This window comes from Ursus americanus, chromosome 30 (assembly GCF_024610735.1).
Source record: "Ursus americanus isolate L20-20 chromosome 30, mUrsAme1.1.p, whole genome shotgun sequence".
In the NCBI taxonomy this organism is placed as follows: domain Eukaryota; kingdom Metazoa; phylum Chordata; class Mammalia; order Carnivora; family Ursidae; genus Ursus; species Ursus americanus.
In genome coordinates this window covers 20,521,272-20,545,150 of record NC_142156.1, presented here as the reverse complement: position 1 = coordinate 20,545,150, position 23,879 = coordinate 20,521,272, and the positions used below count along the sequence as shown (strand labels likewise).

The 23,879-nt window shown below is 51.9% G+C and overlaps 1 protein-coding gene and 1 long non-coding RNA gene across 6 annotated transcripts in view; one reads left to right on the top strand and one right to left on the bottom strand.

The window, feature by feature from the left end:
• SCARB1 (scavenger receptor class B member 1) overlaps positions 1-23,879 on the top strand; it is a 109,383-nt gene that overhangs the window by 22,214 nt on the left and 63,290 nt on the right. Inside the window, exons 1-2 of one of the 4 annotated variants that reach the window (XM_045779001.2) lie at positions 18,709-18,848; positions 19,995-20,188. Coding sequence is in view for 2 of the 4 variants with exons in the window: in XM_045778996.2 (XP_045634952.1) it covers positions 15,562-15,687 (126 nt within the window). In the remaining 2 variants the exon portion in view is untranslated. Of the gene's footprint in view, positions 1-12,044; positions 12,173-15,353; positions 15,688-18,708; positions 18,849-19,994; positions 20,189-23,879 lie in introns of those variants that run through there. The other 3 variants (XM_087857430.1, XM_045778996.2, XM_045778991.2) reach the window with 3 other exon arrangements.
• LOC123780506 (uncharacterized) lies at positions 12,146-14,943 on the bottom strand. 2 transcript variants are annotated; one of them, XR_006776433.2, is made up of 3 exons: positions 14,463-14,943; positions 14,250-14,358; positions 12,146-12,276 (listed from the first exon to the last, which is right to left on the bottom strand). It is a non-coding gene; the product is annotated as an uncharacterized LOC123780506 (long non-coding RNA). The 2 variants fall into 2 exon arrangements; XR_006776434.2 differs by lacking the exon at positions 12,146-12,276 and adding an exon at positions 12,856-13,344.

The window sequence follows — 23,879 nt, the reverse complement described above, 5'->3', positions numbered from 1 at the left end:
AGAATTTCATTCCTAATTTTCAAGGCTGAATAACCCCACTGTATGGATAGACCACATTTTGTTTACCCATTCATCCACTGGTGGACATTTGGGTTGCTTCTGCCTCTTGGCTATTGTGGGTAATACTACCAAGAAGATGAGTGTGCGAGTATCTCTTAGAGATCCTGCTTTGAATTCTTTGGGTGTATACTCGGAAGTGGGATTGCTAGATCGTATGGTAGTTCCATTTCTAATTTTTTGAGGAGCTGCCATACCGTTTTCCATCATGGCGGTGCCATTTACACTCCCACCAACAGGGCACAAAGGTTCCAATGTCTCCACATCCTTGCCCATACTTGTTATTGTCTGGTTTTTGGATAGTAGCCATCCTAATGGATGTGAGACGATATATCTCTGGTTTGCATTTCCCTGATAATTAGTGATGTTGAATCTTTTCATATGTTTGTTGGCCATCTGCATATCATTTTTGGAGAAATTTCTATTCAAGCCATTTGTTCATTTTTTAATTGGGTTATTTGTTTATTTTTATTTTTTAAATTCAATTAATTAACGTATAATGTATTCCTGGTTTCGGAGGTGGAGGTCAGTGATTCATCAGTCTTATAGAACACCCAGTGCTCATTACATCACATGCCCTCCTTAATGCCCATCACCCAGTTACCCCATCCGCCCGCCTCCTTCCCCTCCAGCAACCCTCAGTTTGTTTCTTATGATTAAGAGCCTCTTATGGTTTGTCTCACTTTCTGGTTTTGTCTTTTATTTTTTCCTCTCTTACCCTATGATTTCTGTTTTGGTTCTTAAATTCCACATAGGAGTGAGATCTGATCATTGTCTTTCTCTGACTGACTTATTTCACTTAGCATAATACTCTCTAGTTCCATCCACGTCATTGCAAATGGCAAGATTTCATTTTTTTTGATGGATGAATAGTATTCCATTGTGTATGTATACCATATCTTCTTTATCCATTCATCTGTCCATGGACATCTGGGCTCTTTCCATAGTTTGGCTGTTGTGGACATTGCTGCTATAAACATTGGGGTGCGGTGCCCCTCTGGATCACTGCATTTGTATCTTTGTGTTAAGTACCCAGTAGTGTAATTGCTGAATCATAGGGTAGCTCTATTTTCAACTTTTTGAGGAACCTCAATACTGTTTTCCTGAGTGGCTGCACCAGCTTGCATTCCCACCAACAGTGTAAGAGGGTTCCCCTTTCTCCACATCCTCTCCAACATCTGTCATTTCCTGACTTGTTAATTTTAGCCGTTCTGACTGGTGTGAGGTGGTATCTCAGTGTGGTTTTGATTTGTATTTCCCAGATGCTGGGTAATGTAGAGCATTTTTTCATGTGTCTGTTGGCCATTTGTATGTCTTTGCAGAAATGTCTGTTCATGCCTTCTGCCCATTTCTTAACTGGACGATTTGTTCTTTGGGTGTTGAGTTTGATAAGTTCTTTATAGATTTTGGATACTAGCCCTTAATCTGATAAGACATTTGCAAATATCTTCTCCCATTCTGTCGGCTGTGTTTTGGTTTTGTCGACTGTTTCCTTCGCTGTGCAAAAGCTTTTTATCTTGATGAACTCCCAACAGTTCAGTTTTGTAACTGGGTTATTTGATTTTGTTGTTGCTGTTGAGTTGTAGGAGTTTTTTTTTTAAAATATATATTCTAGATATTAAGCCCTTATCAGATATCTGACTTGCAAATATTTTCTTCCATTCTGTATGTCGCTTTTTCACTCTGTTGACTTTGTCCTTTGATACATAACAGGCTTCACTTTTCATGGAGAACCGTCAAAAAATTCACAGATATGTTTAAGCCACACGAGTATAAAAGGGTTTTGGCAGAAAGTAAGTCTTGCTCTACTTTTTTTTTTTTTTTAAAGATTTTACTTATTTATTTAACACAGATAGAGACAGCCAGCGAGAGAGGGAACACAAGCAGGGGGAGTGGGAGAGGAAGAAGCAGGCTCATAGCGGAGGAGCCTGATGTGGGGCTCGATCCCACAACGCCGGGATCACGCCCTGAGCCGAAGGCAGACGCTTAACCGCTGTGCCACCCAGGTGCCCCTGTCTTGCTCTACTTTGATGCTCCCCCACCCCACCCCTCGGAGGCAACTTTTATCACTGGATTATTGTGTGGTTTTTCCAAAGACTTTTTCGGAGACTTTGAGATGTACGGTTTCCATAGAAGTTGTGCAGAGTTTGTGTTTATGCAAAATGAACGCAAAGCGAATCTTGGCTGTGACAGGGCCTTAGGGACCTTGTGAACCCTATTTGTGACCCGAGGGACTGACAGTGGGTGATTTGGAAGGATCTTCCAGTCCTCTCACTTTCCAGCCCCCCCCCCCTTTCTTCACAGGGTTTATGAAGCTCATGTCTTGGCTTGGAAGGTGATTTCTTTCTTTCTTTTTCTTTCTTTCTTTCTTTCTTTCTTTCTTTCTTTCTTTCTTTCTTTCTTTCTTTCTTTTTATTTAAGATTTTATTTATTTATTTGAGAGAGAGAGCATGAGTGAAGTGGGGGGCAGAGGGAGAGGGAGACGCAGATTCCCCACTGAATGGGGAGCCATAAGCAGGGAGCCCCACGAGGCAAGATCATGACCTGAGCCAATGTCAGACACTCAAGGGACTGAGCCACCCGGGCGCCCCTTGAAAGTTCCTTTCTTAAAGGAGAAAGTGTTAGTTCCCAACAGTGTCTGAGTAGTTGCTGTTATGCAGGAAGGTAAGAGTTCCTGTTTTGTTTTACTTAAGTAAGGGCTCCGTTCCTGTTGTTGGCTCCATGCTGGGCAAAACTCCGATTTCAGTTCTTTATTCTCCATAAATTCCAAGGAACATGAAATGTGGAAACGGGAAGAAAACAAAAGTGGTGAGATAGGAGCCAGTGGGGAAGGCGCAGCATAAGGGGATTGCGCGGGGAGAGTTCAAATTACCCCCGCAATCACCATGTACCCCGTTTCCCTGTTAGCTTCAGAGACCCCAGAGTTTCAGGGGGCATCTGGCCACCCAGCTAGAGTTGATGTTTCACAACAGAAATTATTCTCCCAAAGCTCTGGAGGCCAGAAGTGGGAAACCGAGATGTGGGCAGGGTGGTGCTCCCTTGAAGCCTGTAGGGAAGGAGTCCTCCCCACCCTTCCAGCTCCTGGCGCCTCGGGCTCTGCCTCCCTCTTCACATAGCCGGCTTCCGATGGCGTGTCTCTGTGCCGTCTCTTCTTACGAGGACATCCGTCATGAATTTAGGGCCTGCCCTTGTGCAGTATGACCTCACCTGCGCACCATCACATTTGCAAAGACCTGATTCCCAAGTAATGTTGCATTTGTGGGTCCCAAGGGTAGGACTTGAACATATCTTTTTATAGGGGGCAGGATTCTGAAACCAGATGCAGAGAAGTGAAAGAATTCAAGAACTATCAGGACAAGATAACAGATTCGATGGGGAGGGGGCGTGGAAGTAGAGGGACGAGGGAAAGACACACACACACACACACACACACACACACACACCCGTGTGGCTGTTACCTGCACGACAAAGCACACGTGCCCAGGTGGCGCGGGTGTCCTATTCCTCCGGAGCAGGTTTCTGAGGATCGTGTTTCGGGAACTGGGTTCCCGTACCTTGGGGCCCACAGACGCATTGCTGAAGTAAACACCTTCTGCCCTGACAACCTTCCTCCCTTGCCGGGAGTGGGGGGGGCAGGACTGGGCCAGAGGAGCCCGCAGAGAAGAGCCTTTCTTCCACGGAACTGTGGATTGCACTAACTCCTGGGCGGGTGGCAGCACGAGAGCCAACATGAAGTGCAAAATCAGGAGAGGCCGCCCCAGATCTCAGCCTCCTCAAGGAAAGGGCGGGATGGGACACAGCCTCGGGCTTGTCTCAGGGAGAGGGAGCCAGAGAAGAGGTCAGCGTGGGAGTCCCTCCCTCCCGTGTGCGCACGGATCACATTTGGCCTTCTGGGCTCCCTCCTCCCATGGCCTATCTTGAGTGAATATCAGAATCCTCTGGAAGACATGTGAAAACACAGATCCCTGGACCTCACCTGATTCAGCAGGTGTGGGATCCGAACCAAGAATTTGCATTTCTCTCACATTCCCGGGTGCTGAGGCTCCTGGAACACATGGACAGACACGGCCCGCGATGAGGCTCTCAGTCCTCGCTGCCTGCGAGGATTGCACGGGGAGGCAGAAATGACACCAAGCGCTGTGCTGGACCCAGATCAGAGAATTTGCGAGGATGGAGCCCAAGGTTGGCATGAGGTATAGCCCACAGGATTCTGGTGGTCAGCCAGTTTTGAGGTGAACAGCCCAGTTCCTCCTTGTCCATCAGATGGCAACTCAGAAAGCCTTCCCTGACTTCCCCCAATGGAGTCAGGTCCCTCATTCATTCATTCATTCATTCATTCATTCATTCATTCATCTTTCATTCCCCAAGCCATCATGCCCCTCTCATGCTATGGGCCCTACTGTGAGGAAAGGCATGATCTTTGTCCTCGTGCTGCTTTCATACCAGTGAGGAGACAGGTAGTAATAGGCAGGACAATATTAGGGAGTCATGGAAATAAAACAGGATGATGTGATAAGGAGTGTCTCTCTAGATGTGCTGGCCAGGGAGGCCTTTCCGAGGAGGTGACATTGGAGCTGGACCTTGAGGGAGATGCTGTGGAGACTGGTTGAAAGCAGTGAGCACAGCACGTGCCAAGGTCCCATGGTGGGCACAAGCTGAACATATCAGAAGATCCACAAGAGGCTAGGATCCTGCAGCTCAGGGAGTGAAGAGTGGGGAGAAGTAGGGGAGGGGAGGTGGCCCAGGGCCTTGTGGGCCCCGGGGAGGGGTCTGGTCTTTATGCCCGTGCAATGGGAAGCCAGCGCAGGATTTAGGCAGGAAGTAACTCGAGCCTGTTTGCTTTGAAAAGTGGCCCCTCTGCGACCTCTGTAATACACCCTCACCAGAGCGGATTCCTTTCCCTGAGAGCGTTTCTCTTAGGTGCCAGTATAGACTCAGTGGTGTGAGAATAATATCTTTGTCCCTACGGGTCTGGAACCTGTATGAGGCTGTGGCTGAGGCACCCCCCATGCCCACAGGAAACAGAGTTAAACCAATGGCCCTGTGACTGTCCGGTGGTCCCCCTTGGCACCACCCTGTCTCCGGCAAAAAGCCATTTCAGCTGTTGGCAGCTGTGTCCAGAGTGGGGTCAGCAGCCAGATAATGTTTTTGGAAGCTGCTTCTACCTAAGTTCCAGCCACGTCCACCACACACCTCAGTCTGGTGGCCAGGAATGACCCCCCCTCAGGAAAGAAACAGGCAACTTTGCTGTTCCACAGTTGAGTGAGTTTTGGAAACAGGCAAGGGCCTTTCTCAATCCTCAAGAATTCTTTGTATCGACATTGGCACGCTCCTGCCCCGCTGCACCGTGCCCATCCTCTTGCCCTGATGCTGTGGACCGCGTCCCCGTGCCTCAGTGGGCCCCAGGCGGAGGAGGTGGACCCCCCCACCCCCGACTGGAGCTGCAGTTTTCTGGGAGGGACAGAAAAGGTTACTCTGGCAGGACCAACAGCGAAACAGACGAAATAGACGGGGACTTGCTGCGAATGAGCTGTTTAGTTAGGCGGAATCACAAAAACTTGGCTTTCTTTTGAAAGGCCAGTGTGGTGTCAGGCCCACACATGGTGAGAGGTTAAGTGGTTCTCTTGAGTTAAAAAGAAGAGCCTGAAAACTCAGCCCAGATTTCAACAAACCAGTGCTTATACACTTTGGACCTGGGAACAAAAGCCCTGAGAGAGAGAGAGAGAGAGAGAGAGAGAGTAAGAGGGTGAGAGAGAAAGGGAGGAAGAGAAGGAGGGAGGAGAGAAATTTGGACTGTGAGCCTTTTGTGCGCTTCTAGATACTTCTCTGAAAGCTGCTGCCATAACCACGCCACCCTCACACTCTACATTTCAGTCCCTTGACCACACAAAGTTTGCTCTCACCTCAGGGTCTTTGCACTTGCTGTGTCCTCTGCCTGGAATCTCTTCCCTGGGTCTTCCCATGTTGGCTCTACTTCATTCAGTTCTTTGCTCAAATACCACCTTCTCAGAGAAGCCCTACCCTCACTCTCTTTATCCAGCCACTCTATTTTGTTTCTTTCTCAGCATTTGGCATTATCTGGAATAATTTTGCTTATTTGTGGACTTGCTTTTGTGTCTGTCCCCACCCGCTGGAATGCACCTCTAGGAGAGAATGGACCCTCTCATGATCTCCAGTGCCCAGAACTGTCCTGACACATAGAAGACACTCAGTAAACATTCACTGAACGAATCAATCAATAAAGCTCTTGATTGTGGCTGCTGGCTGCCGGCCAGAGGGTTTCATATCTGTATTCATTGAGATGCTTTTGGCTGAAAGTACTAGAAAGCACCAACCCAAACAGTTTAACAATGAAGACATTTATTATTTCCACATAAGGAGAAGTCCTGCGATGGGGCGGCTTTGGGGTTCTCAGTTTCAGCGGTCAAGGATGGCCATCACTGAGGACCCAGGGTCTTCCCGTCCCCCTTCTCTAGCATTTCCTACAGAGCAGGATGGCTGCCTCCTACCCAGGCATCTCACCCAGATGGGATAACATGCAGCAGAAGAGATGCAGGAGTCATCTCCTCCTTGAGCCCTTTGGGACCATTTTCTCTGAAGTCCTCCGGCACACCACCCACCTGTCTTATTGGCCAGAATTTGGTCACGTGCCCCCCCCAAGCTAGTCAGAGTGAGGCGAATGGTGTTACCAAGACTCGCTTAGTGTCTGTCCTCAGCATCCCTTCCTGAGGAGGGCATGGGGTCCCCCTTTTGGAGCATCTGTGGCCTCTTGGAGGAAGGTGGGCACTTTGTCATTGGTAGAGAAGGGGGTGGGAGAGGTGAGTTTTGGGAAGGTGGCCCATTGTGTCTATTATACAGGAATTTAATGTTGAATTTTATGGTCAGTAATCCTGTCAGCAATTGACCCTTGAGTGGATCATTTTTTTTAACACACTTTATTTTATTTTATTTTTAAAAAGATTTTATTTATTCATCTGAAATAGAGAGCATGAGTGGGGGAGGGCAGAGGCAGAGGGAGAACAGGCTCCCCGCTGAGCAGGGAGTCCAATGAGGGACTCGATCCCAGGACCCTGAGATCATAACCTGAGTTGAAGGCAGATGCTTCACCGACTGAGCCCCCCAGGTGCCCCAAACACCCACTTTAAACAACAATTCTTTTCAGTAAGAATAACTGTTTTCTGGATTCCTTCTTTACTTTTTTATTTTATTTTATTTTATTTTATATTTTTAAGATTTTATTTTTTTTTTTTTCAGTATTCTCTAAACACAACCGGCTTGAGCTAACAACCCGGAGATCAAAAGTTGCATGCTACACCAACTGAGCCAGCCAGGGGCCCCTCCTTCTTTAGTTTTAAACAAGAAAAAAGAGGAATACATTTCTATTTTTAAAGATATTTATTAAAATATTTCATGTGTGTGAATGTGTGTGTGTGTGTGTGGGTGTGTGTGTGGCATCTGGAATTCTTCGAATTAAATTTCATGTAGGATACAGTATTTATTTAAGGGTAAGTGATAGAAACGTGCTGATTGGAAGCTTATGTATAAATCATTGAAACGCAACAGTAACATGGCAATTGTTTAGTACAGGGATTGGCAAGTTTTTCTCTGTAAAGGGTCAGATAAGTATTTTAGGCTTTTTGGGCCATAGGGTCTCTGTCACAACTACTCACCTCTGCCACGGAATCAAGAAAGCAGCCGTCAACGACATGCAGTGAATGGGCTTGGCTGTGTTCCAATAAAACTTTATTTGCGAAAACAGGCTGAGGGCCAGATTTGGCTTGTGGGCTGTAGTTTGACAATTCCTGGTTTAGAAAACTTAGGCCAATAAAGGATTTTTTTCAGGGGGAATATTTCATCACTGACTTTTTTTTAGAGTGACTGCTGTATGGTGATAATTAGAAGCAGACCGGGTGTGAGTGGGTTTTATTATTGCTTTTAAATTATCCAGAGGCAATGCATTCTGGGGGACTGCATCCTCTGTCTCAGCCTCGGTACTCCTCCAACTTCCTTTTTACAGAGAGGGCATGTGGGTCTCAGAAGAGGTGACCAGGGCTCAGAGGGGTACCTAGAAAGCAGCGAGCCCCCATCGCTGGCATGTGTCCCCTTCCTGCCCCTCTGCGTGGCGGGTCCTCTTTCTGGGACAGACCCTGTGTGGGTCTGTGTTGCTCAGGGAAGCCAGCAGGTTGCCCCACTCGGGCTTGGCAGCACTTCTCCCTCTGGCCCAGGACGGGCCCAGGAAGGAAGCGGTCCCTCCAGAGTGGGCTTAGTGACAGTTTGGCAGCCCCCAGCCCCTCACTTCCCTCTTCTAGAGGCTGCAGGGAAATCTCCAGAGGGTCCACCATACCTGCTTTTCCTCCCCAAGCCCTCCCCACCCATATCTTATCTGCTGTCTCCCTCCTCAGTTCTGGATCAAAGACCGACTCTCAGGTCTCCTTCTTTATAGCTCAGCTTCCAGTCAGCCTCCTGAGAGGTTTCTCGAAGCTCTGACCACACTGCCTGCACTTTGTGGGGGTTCTGCTTCTGTCCTTGCGCGGCTCAGACTTTCATCATTGTGTGGATATCGACCCTTTGAAAGCGTGCAGTCTGTGCAGCCATCACCACCGTCCATCCTCCCAAACGGATACTCTGTTCCCAGGAAACACCAGGGCCCTGGCGCCCACCCCCGGCCCCTGGCGCCCCTATCCTGCATCCCGTCTCTTTGACCAGGACTCCTCTGGCTGCCTCGTGGGAGTGGGATTCTGCAGTATGTGCCCTAATGGTTCGTGACATCATGCCTCAGCTTTTCTTCCCTTTTCTTTCCATTCTTTTCCTTCCTTCCTTTCTATTATTTTTTTTTTTAGTAGGCTCCATGCCCAATGTGGGGCTTGAACTCCCCAGCTCCGAGATCAAGAATCCCACGCTCCACTGACTGAGCCAACCAGGCGCCCCCTGCCTCAGCCTTTGAAAGCCTTGTCCTGGTCAGGAGCCATCCTCCTGTGTCCAGCAGGCAGCAAGCTATGGGAACAAATAGAAGCTTCTATCCTCTTGCGAGCCAGCAGAAATGGAGCAGAGTTCTTAGTTCACGGCTGCTGGCCGAGTTCTTCCCACACACTTCCACCTTTGTCCTGGAAAGTGACTTTGTATTGGAGGCTTAGTCCTTGTCAGAGAGGCACTATCTCAAGTATTGAGAGCCAGGGGCAAAGGTAATGTTCAATTGCCAGCTCTTGGAGAAGGAAGGTGGCTGGAGGCTCACAAGGTGCCAGATGATTCTGCAGAAAGCTGGGATTTTGGGGGCCAGGCTGAATCTCCAGGGAGATGTCTGTGGACTCTGGAGACCTCCCTTAATATTCGCAGGATCATAGGGGAGTCTTTGCCCGTTGAAGAAAACAGCTCCTAAGACGCCATTTGCATCAATACAGAAATCGGCATCCTCATTACAATCTATCCAGGGCACTTCTGTCTCAGGGCCTTTGCATTGGCTGTTCCCTCTGCCTGCGAAGCTCTTCCTCAGAAATCTGTGTGGCTCCTTCTTGCACTTTCTTTAAGTCTTTGATCAAATGTCACCTTCTCACAGAGGCCCTCCCAACCACCCCCTTTACATCGCACGCCCCCTTCCCCACTGGAGGCACTACGCCTGCTCTCTTATTTCCCCCCCAAAGCACGGATCATTCTTTTTTTCCCCCCCTCACGACCCCTTCCCTGGTCCAGATCATTGTTTAATACAGTGCTGTTCAAAAGAAATGCAATGGGGACCACATCTGCAATTAAACAGTGTTTAGTAACTGCATTTCCCCTGAAGATTTATTTATTCATTTGTGAGAGAGGGAGATTGAGAGAGAGAGATTGAGAGCACACGCAAGCAGAAGGAGGGGCAGAGGGAGAGTGAGAGAGAATCTCAAACAGACTCCCTGCTGGGGGCTTGATCCCAGGACCCTGAGATCAAGACCTGAGCCAAAGGCAGACGCTTCACCAACGGAGCCACCCAGGAAGCCCTGAAATTAATTTTAAGAATGGATTTTATTTAACCCAACATATCTGAATGTTGTCAGTTCAACATGTAACCGATATAAAGATACTGAGATATTTTGTTCCTTCTTTCATACTAAGTCTTTGAAACCTGGCACATGTGTGACACAGCCCCTCTCACTGGGATGAGCCCATTTCTAGTCCCGAGGAGCCCCATGAGGGCTCCTGTACTCGACACCGCAGCTCTGACAGGTCACGAAATTTACCAATGATTATGTTGATCACGTATTGATCTTGCTTGCCTGCTGGACGGTCAACTCCTCACGGCCAGGGAGCTTTGTCAGGCTCACCGCTGGGTCCTTGGCATCTCGCGGCGTGCCTGGCACGTAGCAGATGCTCAGTCAACACTTGACAAATGAAAAAGGCAGCCGCGAGCTCTGGCCCTGCTCTTGCTTGAGCAGCAACCAAAGTGGCAGAACACGACGATCTCCTCTTCCTCAAGCACTTTTTCTTTTCTTCCTGTCCTTCCCCTCGCCTCTGTCTTCCCCTACTCTACTTCCCCCTTTCCCTTTCTCCACTTTTTCCTTTTCCTCAGCAAAGAGCGTCCTTATTCACGTCTGGGCTCTGGAGGCAAGCGACTTTGGTTCAGTCCCTGCTCTGCCACCAACCGGCTGTGACTCTGTTTAATCAAGTCGTTTCTTTACACGCAATAACCTGGTTCGGTGCCCCTGAGGAGAATACTGAGGGCTCTTGGGCTGGGGTGCGGCCCACGGCATGTGGCTGCCTGCACGGGGAGATGATTCCATCTCACGCTGGCACCTTGCTAAGTGTGTAATCAGCATCAACTCGTTTAATCCTCATGACTATTCCCGGAGGTGGGCACCGCTGAGATCATCCCTGTTGCACAGGGAAGGAGGCCGGGGCGCAGATTGCCAGAGGCCGCCCCAGCTCACGCAGCCTGGCTGCAAAGGCAGATTTGTAACCACTGGGCTCTGGTAGCCATGGTTCCTCGGTCCATATCGATTAAGGACCTACTGTGTGCCAGGCACTGTTCTGGGAGTTGGGGATGCAGTCATGGGGAAAACAGACTTATGGAGCTCTTCCATTCTACAAGGAGAGCCAGTGCATTATGTAATGTGCTGGGGGTGATAAGTGCCATACAGAGAAAGCGAAGCCGGGAAACGAGATAGGGAGTACTGTGTGGTGTGGTTTGTAATTTAAAAAGAGTGGTTAGGAAGGAAGTTCTCACTGAGATGACGTGAGGGCAAGAACGTGAAGGGAGGGAGGGTGAGCTCCATGGGAGTTTGAGAGAAGAATAAAGGGACTGAGAAGTGCAAAGGCCCTGAGGCGGGTGCAAGGTGTCAGGTTTGAGGAATACCCAGGAGGTAAAGCAGGTGGAACAGGGGGGAGAGGTGAACAAGAGGTCCAGGGGATGATGGTGACCTTGTGGGCTGTGGTGAGAACTTTGGCTTTTATTTTTTATTTTTTTAAAGATTTTTATTTATTTATTTGACAGAGAGACAGCCAGCGAGAGACGGAACACAGCAGGGGGAGTGGGAGAGGAAGAAGCAGCCTCCCAGCAGAGTAGGGAGCCCGATGTGGGGCTCGATCCCAGAATCCTGGGATCATGCCCTGAGCCGAAGGCAGATGCTTCACGACTGAGCCACCCAGGTGCTCCAGAACTTTGGCTTTTAGTCTGAGTGAGGTGGGGGCTGGAGGAACGTTCTGATTTTTTCAGTGACAGCTTTATTGGCAGGTAGCTCATATAGCATACAATGCACTCCTTTAATGGGTATAATTCACCGGATTTTAGTCTGTTCACAGGGTTGTGAAACCACAATCAGGACACTTTGGTCATCCCAAAGAGGAACCTTGTACACCTTAGCTCCTGATTCTCCCTATCTCTTCTCCGCCCCTCCCCAAGGCAGCAGCCTCTCATCTGCCATCAGTCTCGTGGATTTGCCTCATCTGGACATTTCCTATAAATGGAATTATACACTATGTGATCTTTTCTTTTTTAAAAATTTATTTATTCATTTTAGAGAAAGTGGAGGGGCAGAATCTTCAAGCAGACTCCCTGCTGAGCACGGAAACTGGCGCAGGGCTCGAGGACCTCCCAGGACCCCGAGATCATGACCTGAGCCGAAATCACCAGTCGGACGTCAACCGAGTGAGTCACCCAGGTGTCCCTGTATGGTCTTTTCTAAGTGTCTTCTTTCACTCAGGGTTTTCGAAGTTCATCCCCCTTGTGGTATCAGTACTTTCTTCTTTCTCCTGCTGAATAACGTGCCAACGTGTGATAATCCGTACTTTATCGACCCATTCGTCAGCTGAGGGGCATGTGGGCTGTCTCCACCTTTTGGCTACCGTGCCCAGTGCTGCAATGACCCCTGGTGCCCAAGTTTTTGTGTGGACACAGTTTTCATTTCTCTTGGATGTGCCCCAGACTGGGACGGCTGGGTCTCATGCTGTGTTCGGCCTTTGGAGAAACGTCTTCCACAGTGGCCGCCCCATCTTACAGCCCCCCTGGCAGTGTCTGAGGGTCCTGCTGTCCCCACATCTTTGCCCACACTCACCATCTGTCTTTTGATCAGGGAGACGTTTACGCTGAGAAGAAATGTCATCTGACTTGGTCGCACAGGACCCCCCCCCCCCCCGCACCCACGCTGAAAATATCTTACTCTGATTGTGTTTCTTTTCCTTCTGCATTTTCGTCGGCTCTCCCTACCCTGGCAAGGCCTCTCTTTAAAGCGTGACGAAGCCTTCTCTCCTGCTTCTTAGGCTGCCCCCCATCCTTGCCCCCCAGCCCCCCCAACGGAAGTGACTCCCCTCAGTGAGATCAAGGCTGGTCACGTGTCTCAGACGGCCTTTCATCTCTGCCTGAGTCCCAGTCAGGTGACAACCCCAGCCTGACGCTAGGGCCTTCCTGCTGTGTCCTTGAGGCTCTCTTGGGTAAGCACCACGCACATTTGGACCTTGAAGAGCTCATAATAAATAAAAGTTACATTGGGTGAGAGGGTCAAGGCGAATGAGCCCCTTTGAGGGAGGATGGGTGTCAAGGAAGAGGGGTGGGCATCGGGCCAGGGCAGACCCCGAGTATTAGTTCTTTGGTTAGTTCCCAAGAACGACCAAGTCGATGGGAATAAGACAATCCCCATAGCTGATGGCTGTCAAAGACCCTGAGGAATTCAATGAAATATGTTAATTCTTCCATGAGTGGCTTGATTGATTAATGCCTCGGTGAGCTAATTGATCACTTCAAGTCTTTAGTGCATATGTAATATGTCCCAGGTGCTGGGGAAACATCTGTTAGCAAAACCAGACCAGCTTCTTGCTCAGGAGCTGGGGGAGACAAAAGTAAATAAACCAGTAAGACAATTTCAGATAAAATGGGGTGATTTGGTACAGTGACTGGTGGGTTGGGGTTTCCCGTTTTGGGTACTGAACAGTGAAGGCTCTCAGGAGTGGACTTTGAGCTGGAGCTTGGAGCAGAAGTGAGCCCTGGAAGGATCTGGGGGAAGAGTGTTCTAAGCACAAGGTACAGCAAATGCAAAGGCCCTGTGGCAGGAGGAAGCTGGGGCTGTTCAAGGAATAGAAAGAAAGCTTGGGAGGGAGTACAGTGAGCAAGGGGAGAGGCTGGGAGATGGGGCAGAAAGGTGGGTAAGAGCCAGGTCACAGGCCTTGGGACAATACAGGACTCAGCTGTGCTCCCTTGTTGTGGGAACTGATCTAAGTACGCTCTGCCACAGTTTCCCAACGCAGTTAATCCTCACGCCAGCCCTTGGAGAGAGGCTCTTATTGTCTCCACCTGACAAGAGAGAAAACCGAGGCCAAGAACGGGCCAAGCGGCTTTCCCCGGAACGCTGCTGCGGGAAACCCCAGGGCACCATTTCCCCAGACTTGTTCCTCTCTGACACCACAGCCCTGCCCTGACACCCCGACTTGGTCAGGGGTTGGGCTCCTGCATGCACTCTGGGCAAGGTCAAGTCTCCCGAGCGGAAGAGTGCCACGCAAGCTCTCTGGCCAGTTAGTAGTAGGCGCTCAATAAATACACACTCAGGCCAGGCCTGCTTTCCTCCAGGGTTGAATGAGAGGTTCTGAAGGCCTACTTCTAGGACCAGTAGTCCGGTCTAGAGAAGGAGGGGCTCGGCCGACTTCAGGGCTGCAGAAGTCAGGGTCAGGAGCGGGGTGGGGGTGTGCAGGGGAGCACATGCCCACCTGTCGTATTTTCTCAGAGCACTTGTTACCTGTGATTATCCACCGCTCGTTTGCTCCCTTGCTCATCGCTGTCTCCCTCTTCATTAGAAAGCCAACACTGAGGTCTGTTCCTTCACCTCTCCGTGCCTGCTTCCTTACCTGTAAAATGGAGCCATTCTGTGCAAGGAACTTAAGCACAGGGCCCAGCATCTAAAAGGCTCTGCATCCGTTCATTCCAAAGTGCTATTGTGAGCAAGCATTACCTGCCGGGCGGTGCTCTAGCTGCGGGTGGGGGACAAGGCAGGGGCCCAGAGAGACGAAGCGTCTGCCCGCAGCGTTCTAGTTGGGGGGCTGGTCAAAACGCAAAGGACAAATGACTGCGTAACATGCCAGGTGGTGCCCAGCGATAAGGGTGAGGGGTTGACGGGGAGAGCTGCTGCTATTTTGTTTTACACAGGGTGGCGGGGGAAGGCCTTTCTGATAAGGTGGCAGAGCAGTCATGAAGGAAGGAGCCAGGCAGATATCTCGGGGAACAGAATGCCAAGGGGGGGGGGGTGTAGCAGGCACTGAGGCGGGAGTCTGCAAGGCTGGTTCCAGGGAGAGCGAGGCTAGAATAGAACGTGTGTGTGGCTGGGGACTCGGGAGATGGGAATGAGGTCCCAGAAGTGGGATGCGGGCTCTGGTGTTTCTAATGAGTTGGGAAACTCCTACTAAGTGTGCCCATGACGGTGGTCAGGACAGAGGAAGTGGGAGAGGAGGAGGGGCGGGGAAGGAGGGGGAAGCGGGAGGGTTAGGGGGGCTGGGGGAGGAGGGGGATGCAGAAGGGGACAGGGAGCAGGTGATGGGAGGAGGGGGGGCAGGATGAGGGAGGAGGAAGAGGAGCAGGGAAAGGGAGAAGCGGGGAGGAGGGGGGGAGAGGAGACAGAGGGGGAGCCACACCCCACCAACACCACTGCACGCCAGACGCAGGGATCCCCCCGCCGCCTCCCGCGGAAACGGAAGCGAGGGCGTGGGGCCAGAGACTACCCCCGCGGGGCGTGTCCTCCGGACCGTCCGATCCGCGCCCCGCCCCGGCCCCGCCCCAAACCCCGCCCCGGCCCGCGCAGCCCCCGCCCCCCGCCCCCGCTCGTAGGCTCCCGCCCGAATCCTGGTGCCCAGGGCGTCCCGGGGGCGGTCCGGCCGCGCCGGCGATGGCGCATAAAACCGCCGGCCACCTGCCGGGCCGCTCCTCCGTGCGCCGCCGTCCGGGCCCCGCCGTGCCGCTGCGGTCCGCGTCCCCAGAGTCGTCGCCTGTGTCCCGGTCCCCGTCCCCCCCAGGCGCGGAGCCGCGCGAGCGCCGGGCGGGAGCCAGGGCGCGTAGACATGGGCAGCCGCGCCAGAGCGCGCCGGGCGGCCGCGGTGCTGGGCTTCACTGGGCTGCTGTGCGCCGTGCTGGGAGCCGTCATGATCGTGCTGGTGCCCACGCTCATCAAGCAGCAGGTCCTCAAGGTGGGTGAGGGGCGCCAGCCGGGGCCCCCGCGGTCGGGGCTGGAGGGCTCAGGGCGCCTAGGAGGGCGCGCAGCCAGAGGGCGGGCGAGCGGGAGCCGAGATCCGCGCCCTGGGTCGGGGCCCCCGGAGAACCGGGAGTCCAGAGCGCATCGCGAGGGACAGCTGGCCGCTTCCGCAGGACCCTACCCGACCCAGGCCGAGGTTGGGGGCGAAGGGGGCATCTAGGGCCTTTCCTGGAGGCGCAGGCCCAGGATTGGGGAGGCCTGAATGAGAGACTTCACCCTAAGGAGTCAGGTGCCCAGGACAGGCCTGGAGTTTGAACACATTAAGGTGCTCCTCTTCTCGCCTCTTGACTACAGCAGCCTGAGGCCGTATCTACTAAAATTAGGGCTGCACTTTGGCTGTTTCCTGTGAGCCCAGGACGACAGGAACCTTCCATTCATGTGCTTCTGTGAGACTCACATGGGTGCCCGGGCCTCGGTAGTAGGGTGCTCACCAGAGCACTCTGTGCTGTTGAGAGTGTCCCCACAGGAAAAAAGCCCTTCTCAGAGGCCCAGGGCTGGTCCTCCCCCAACATTGCCTTGCTGATGCAGATTGGAAATGATAAGCCGCTTTCCCCTTAGATTCCCACAGAGGCGGCACAAGCCCAAGGCTGCATAACAGAGGGCTTTCCTCTGATCTTAACCTTACGCACGATTGCCCTTTCAACCATGGAGACAAATTAGCTGGCCTCAGACCATCAGACTCTGCCCTGGGTGTCTGGACAGCCTGTTTAAATGAGCTGGAGTTGAGGAAGGCCAGGGACACTTCCTAGGATCACAGCATTTCAGGGCTTTGAAGCCAGAGACAGCACTAGCAGTGTGGGGAGGGGAAACTGAGGCTTGCCTTGCCCAGATACCGAGCAAGGTTTGATAAAGACGTGGATAATGTCACTTGCCCGTTGACTTCTCTTTTCCCCTTAGCCTGCTTCTGTAGGTGGATTTCTTAAGAATGGGACTTGTCCACGTTTCATGTCTGTGCCCCCTGCCTAGTACAGGATGCCTGGGAATGAATGGATCACTGGATGAATGAAGGCTACGGTCTGCTCACACCTGGCTGCCCCTTCTTGGGACCTGGCCGTCTTTAAACATGGTGCAAGGGCTGGCTTTTCTCAAGGTCTCTGGGAATTATATTGGCCACACCGTGTCTTTTTTTGTTTGTTTGTTTTGTTTTGTTTTTCAAATCTTGTCCCTTTAAGTCCTGGAGTCTGATTCCAGGGAGGTCCTGGCTGATGGTGACCCTGAGCCCTGAGTTCCTCTTCATGTTTTTTTGGCCTCTGGGGATGGCGAGAGAAACTTGTGTGGGGTCACCTCAGAGCGTTCGAACTGCTTTGTTTTCTCCCATGGTGGCCGAGGGGTTACACTTTCCAGAATAGCTGCGAGAACTTTACCTCAGTGAAAGCCCATGATATTGTGGTTTCTGCGAGTTGTGCCTCCTGGAGACACTGTCATCCAGGTGGTATAAACACGGGGAGCTGTCATGACCCAGTGCAAAGGGCCTCTTGCTTTGGGGGTGTGAAGCTGGGTGGCATTTATAGTTGAAGAATCTCGTTGGCCCCATCATTCTTGGACTGACTTCAGGGTGATCTCTTATTTTTTTTATTTTTTTTTAAAGATTTTATTTATTTCTTTGAGAGAGAGTGAGCAAGAGAGAGAGCACGAGCGGGGGGTAAGGGGCAGACGGAAAGGGAGAAGCAGACTCTTCTGCTGAGCAGGGAGCCCCATGTGGGGCTCGATCCCAGGACTTTTGCATCATGACCTGAGCCAAAGGCAGAGGCTTAACTGCCTGAGCCACCCAGGTGCCCCCAGGGTGATTTCTGTCTGTGGATGTTGGTCAGGTCTGCACACATCTAATTCCACACCCTAACTCCGAGCTTCTAGAGCGGAGAGTGCCATTGTCCTCAGTCGCCCGGGACCTAGAATTTCCAGGCTTAAAGTTGAGCGAGAACCAGCCAGCATCCTCTGTGAATCTCCCAAAGATGATTGGTTTGGGTCTGAGTGGCGTGAAGGCAGGAAGGCAAGCCCAGCCTCCGACAGCAACGACTTGGGCAGCCCCAGCCGAGCCCTGGCCAAGTGCCTTCCCGTGGAAGAAGAATGTCTGTGTTCAGGGGACCGAGTGGGTGGGACTCGAAGAGAGGGAGGGACTGCCTGCCGGTGTTTTCTTTGGCTGCACGTGTCCATATGCAACTTGAATGGGAGGCCTTGTGCTTTGCTTTCTATTTTCTTATGCTTTTTGGCTAACTAAAGAAGTCGCCTATAAAAGACATGAATTCTTGCTTGCAAAAAAAAAAAAATTCAAACGTAGGGAAAAAAGTTCGCTCCATTTTATTCCCTTCCTCAGATAATACCACCATTGTTGGCACATATTATCTTTCTAGAACTTTGTCGATGCCTATGTCGTGAACATGTATTTATACACAGTAATACATAGTTTTTGCACGTATGGAACAATACTACGTATGAATATTCTGCAGTTTGCTTTTCAATTCACAGATAGCTCTTGAAAATGTTTCCATGTCACAACAAAGAGATCAGTCATATTTTTTTTCACTGCTGCATGGTATTCCTTTAAATGGCTATACCCTGGATTATTTCCCGGTTTCTCTACTGACTGGTAATTTTCTCTGTCTCAAGCAACTGAACTCTGAGTGCCCTGGTCCGTACCTCTCCGCGTACATGTTATGAATACTCGCCCAGGGTAGATTTCCAGAATAGAAACCTCTAGACCACAAAGCATGTTGAGTTTGAATTTTGACGGTTACCGCCAAATTGCCTTTCTGAAAAGCCCTAGTGTCTATATACCTCCATCAAGAGTATGGAAGTCCCACTTCCTCCACATGTCTGCCCTCATTGGAGATTATTGCTTTATTATGATCATTTTGTTGTTGTTGTTCATCCAATGGGTTTGATTTACATTTCTCAGGCTGCTGATGGCGTTCAAGAGGGAGGTGATGCATTTTGAAACCCCGTGTCAGTTTCCGGAGCCCAGGGCTGCAGAGCTGGCTGTGCCCTTTGCTAGCTGGGGACCTCACGCCACTCAGTTCACCTTGGAGGCAGGATTTCTTTCTTCAGCTCTGAGACGGGTCAGATGTAGTTTGCCTGCCGGCAAGATGAAGTACAAAGGCGATTACATGTGTGTGCAAATACCTTGGATATGCCTCATTTCTTATTTGACTCTGACCACAGCCTTGAGAAATCGGTTGAGGTGGTGCTTTTGTTCCCTCCTACAGGTAAGGAAACTGAGGCATAGCAAAGGTCCGCAGCTTGCTGGGCGGTTTGCACGGCTCGTGGCAGCGGTGGGCGAGACCCACAATCCCGAGTCAGGGTCTATGCTTCAGTAGGGGCGTAGGAAATAAAGTGGGAGCCCTTCATCCATTGGATTTCTAGGCGAAAGTTGGAAAGAAGGGACTCGATATGTATGCTCTCGCACAGAGAGTTGGCAAAGTACGGAACTCGTGGGAAAAAGCTCAGGTCACAAAATAACAAGCTGTATTTTCATTGGGTGACTGCTGGTGCACATACAGTCAGAAAAGGGGGGAGGGCCACACGCTGGACTGACGGACTGCTCACTCTCAGGCAGAGGGAGCGGATTGGGCTGTGGGTGTGGGCGAGGGAAACATACTTTATCTGTAATGCTGCTGCTTTTTTTTATTTTTATTTATTTAGATATAATTTATTTATTTGAGAGAGAGAGAGACAGTGCACAAGCAGAGGGAGCGGCAGAGGGAGACGGAGAAGCAGACTCCCCGCTGAGCAGGGAGCCCGATGTAGGACTCGATCCCAGGACCCTGGGATCATGACCTGAGCTGAAAGCGAATGCTTCACCGACTGAGCCACCCAGGCGCCCCTACTTTTTTTTTTTTTAAACCAAGAGAATATTCATGTGTTATGTATTTAATTAAAAATTTGTAACGAGGGGCGCCTGGGTGGCACAGTGGTTAAGCGTCTGCCTCCGGCTCAGGGCGTGATCCCAGCGTTCTGGGATCGAGCCCCACGTCAGGCTCCTCTGCTATGAGCCTGCTTCTTCCTCTCCCACTCCCCCTGCCTGTGTTCCCTCTCTCACTGGCTGTCTCTATCTCTGTCAAATAAATAAATAAAATCTTTAAAAAAAAAAAATTTGTAACGAATCCATAGCTTTCCCGAAAGAATGGCCGAATGCATTAGACACACCAGCCGTGAGAGGCGCACAGCAGAGGTGCCCTGCGGACTCAGGTTGCTGCGAGAGGTCCAGCGAGAGAAGTGAGTCTCATTCCTTCTACTTTCCCTCAGTAGGTAGGAGTGCACAGGAGGCGTCCAGCCGGAATGCGCTAAGGAGTGCGATCGGGAATTACCGTGGGCCAGGCAGTGTTCAGAGCCTCTTTGTGAATGCCGTCTTGCTTAGTCCTGGGAGAATTCTGTGATGCTTCTCGTTATCGTCATCAACAGTTAGGGAAACAGAAGCTTTGGAGAGTAATTTGCCCCAGGTAACCTTCCTGGTGTCTGTGGTGTGTGTGTGTGTGTGTGTGTCTGTGTGTGTGTGTGTGTGTCTGTGTGTGAGACAGTATCCTGGAAGAAAATGCCAGGAGAATGGGGACTCTTGTAATCACTGCCTAGAACTAAGCCTGGCAGGCATGATCCTCCATATTTGAATGGATGAGGAATGCTCGGTCCAGGTCCCTGGCGGTACATTTCCAAGTTGCCAGGTGTCTCTGGTCCAACAGGGAAGGCCCAGCGGTGGGAGGGGTCCCTTGCTGCAGCTGGGCCCCAGGGGAAGCGGCTCGTCTCTGGGCCACCATGAGCTGATGGGCCTCTAAGCCTCCTCTACATCCAGGAGGGGAGCTGCGTCCCTTCTGCTGTCTCTAAGTTGGTTTTCTGGTTGGAATCAGCTTCGGGTGTTTTATCCACAAATTTTTTCAGCTGCTGAAGGCTTCCCCAACTTGTGTTTCCATCTCAATAAGTGAGATTTGCTCATTTGCTCCCCCAAGTGTAGAGGTGAAGATCTTGGGTCATCCTTGATATGGTCTATCAGCAAATCCTATCGGCTTTATCTTCAAAGCATATCCGAATTTCAACCCCTTCTCAACATCACCACTACAGCCTTCTCCATCCACTGCTTGGACTGGTGCAGTAGTCTCATCTCTGGTCTCCATAGTCGGAGGGATCCTGATAAAATACTTGTCAGATCATGTGCCCCATCAGCTGACAACCCTTCGAGGTTCCTTATGTTACTGTGAGTGAATACCAAGGTCCTCTCAGTGGCCTGCAGGCCCCCACAATCTGGTCCTCCTTCCCTCTCTTACCACCTTGTCTTTGCCCCCCTGCTCACCTGCCACCCTATCTCCTTGATGTCCTTGAGACTGCCAAGCCTGGTCCCACCACAGAGTCTCTGTCTTGCTTGCATTGCCCTCTGTCCGGAAGGCTCACTCCCCGATGTCTGTGTAGCTTGCCCCTCATGTCCCTAAACGTAGCCTCCGTTGTATGTTTATTTGTGTGGCCTCTTTCTCCCTCCTGAGCCTGGATGTCTGCCGGGGCAGGGGCTGCATTGTCGCTCTCACTGCAGTGTCCCCAAAGGCCGGAGTGGCGCTTGCATTCGTGGTCGGATGGCGGAACAGAGAGCTGGTCAGGGTTTTGAGGTCGGGTTGTATCCTCTCTCCCTCCACAAGACTCGGACTCAGACTCTATTTTGCTCCCCCTTCCCTCAGCAAGAGCCACCCAGAGAGCCTCAGGAATGTCCTGCTCTGCCCCCAGGTGGCTTTGCGCCCTCTGGCAGATCTCCTCTGCCCATCAGTTAAAAGGCGGGGCTGATGACAGATAAACGTTAATGAGCACTTCTTATCGGCTGGACATCATTCTAAGTGTTGTACGCGTATTAAACATGCCGCGTAGCATCCAAATAGCTACTCTTGCCTCTCTTTTACCCGGGGAATGGGGAGCACCGCACCATGAAATCACTTGCCCCAGGTCACACGGCTGACATGGCACGACCAGGGTTTCAATCCAGGGAGCCTACTGCCCGGTAGACCCTGTCCTCCCTGCTCTCTGTGTTTCTGAGCAGCTCGGGTTAATGTTTGGCAGCAGGGCAGGCCCTTCCTGTAATCTCTGTCTGGGTTGACCTCCCCTTCTGCTTTCCCTGCACGGCCAGTGGGCAGTGGGCTCCACTGCAGGCCTTTCTTCTCATACTCACCTCCCCCAAACGGCTGGTCCCGAGCGCCTCCTGGCTATGTTCCTTCCAGGGCCGGCGGGCAGACCCGGGGGTGTTCTAGAATCGTAGCCGCTGAGGGACGCTGGGAGGGGCGGCCGCTCTCTAGCCTGTAGTCCCAGCGACCTCCGGGGTGGGCCCTTGCCTCTCCCTCGGGGTTGGCTTGGCCAGCTCTGCATCTGTGCCAGCCCTGCTTCCGAAGCTCTGGGAAGTCCCGGGGTCACAGACTGGCCTCTCTGGAGCCCCGGACAGCAGGGCGTCTCCTGCAAGCCCCTGCCCCTGGCCACGTGGGGCCAAGCCGTGGACCGGCTCCGCGCTGGTGGGCGGGCGATGCTCCGTGCTTGGGCGGTTGGGATCGCAGGTGCGCCCCCGCTCCGTTCTGTGCTGCTTCCTCTTTGCCGCAGGGGCACTTCCTATTCCTCCCTGCACACTTCATCTCACTCCATGGTGACAGCTGGAAACCACGGGCTATTTTTAGTGTCCCCGAGTCAGGTTTAGTTTTCCTGTCTGGTTTCATGAGGGGGTGTGTGTGCACACACGAATGTGGATGCGTGCCTGTGTGTGCTGATTGTGCATACACACGAACTCATCTTGGCGTGTGCATACGCATGCGTGCGACCACGTGCCGGACCATGTGCACACGTGTGTCAATGTGTGTCAACAGGGAGCATGGTGTCCCTGTGTGGGCACGTATGTGGACACGTGTGGACATGCGTGCACACAGGTTGCTACGTGCCCACAGGTGGTGGCACAGTACACGTGGTCCTTGTGTTGGCACACACGTGTATGTGTGTGGGCTCACACGCATAAGTGCTGGCGTGTGCACACATGGTGGCGTGCATGGTCACACAGTGCACATGTGTTAATGCGTGCCCACATGTGTTGGGTGCGTGTGTGCATGCGTGATGACATGCCCCTCCCTGTCTGGCCTTCTGTGGGCTCGGCATCAGGAGTGTGTTCCGTGTGCCCGGCTCTTCCCGTTCCATGGAACGTTCCCCGTCCCTTCCTGGAATGACTAATACTTGCCGTGCCTCCACTCAGTGATTCAACGTGATTAGCTAGAACTTGGTGAAGCTCGATTACCTGGAATCACCTTGTGCTGGCCTTCCTCTTGCAGCACTGACACACGAGTGAGTCACGCATTAGTGTCAAACCCTTGCTCGATGCCGTTTCCCGTGGGCCCGTCCCGGCCGCAGTGGAGAGCCGGCACAGGACTGTCTGCACCGTCCTCGTCCGCGGCCGTGCTGGTGGTTGCTGGTCCTAGGAAGGCGATCTTGTGTCCTTGTCCTTGGCAGCGGAGAGCCTCCTGGTTCATCAGCAGCCCCCCAGGGCTGGCTTCTACCACGAGACTGACGCAGGCAGACTTCTGGTTCGTGATCTGAGAGCCAGAGGACTCGGTGGAGCAGCGTTGGGCCCCTTCCCTGCACCACGAAGAAAGATCCAGGAGCTTTGGCCCCCAAACACATTTACTGTGCAGAGAATTTGATTGTGTGCCTAAGCCAAAAACAAAAACAAAACAAAACAAAAGGAGACGTTCTTTTATGTACCTCATTTCCCTCCCCCTTGTCAAAGGTGACCTTGGCCTCCACTGGCCCTGGGAGTGGCTGGCAGGAGCAGAAATGCAAAGAGAAGCAAAACAACAGAAACAGTCCATTCTTGGCTTTGGAGCTTTACAGGGCTCAGCAGCTGGCAGTCACAGGGCATCTGGGGTGACTCTGATCCTGATTTGAAGCTGCTCGGTCTGCCCAGAACCTACCTGAACCCAGAGGTCCAGGACCCTGGTGGCCCAAGGCCGGCTGTCGGTGTCTTGCCTCCTTCCCCCTCCCCCCACCCCACCATGTCTTCCTGTTCACCAACAGCCTCGTGCTGGGGATGGGGAAGGAACAGGAGTGGCCTGACCCTTGTGTGCTTCCTGGCATTTTGGGTGAAGTTCCTTCCACCTTTTCTGGAAGCTCCTAGAAGGACTCTTGAGACAC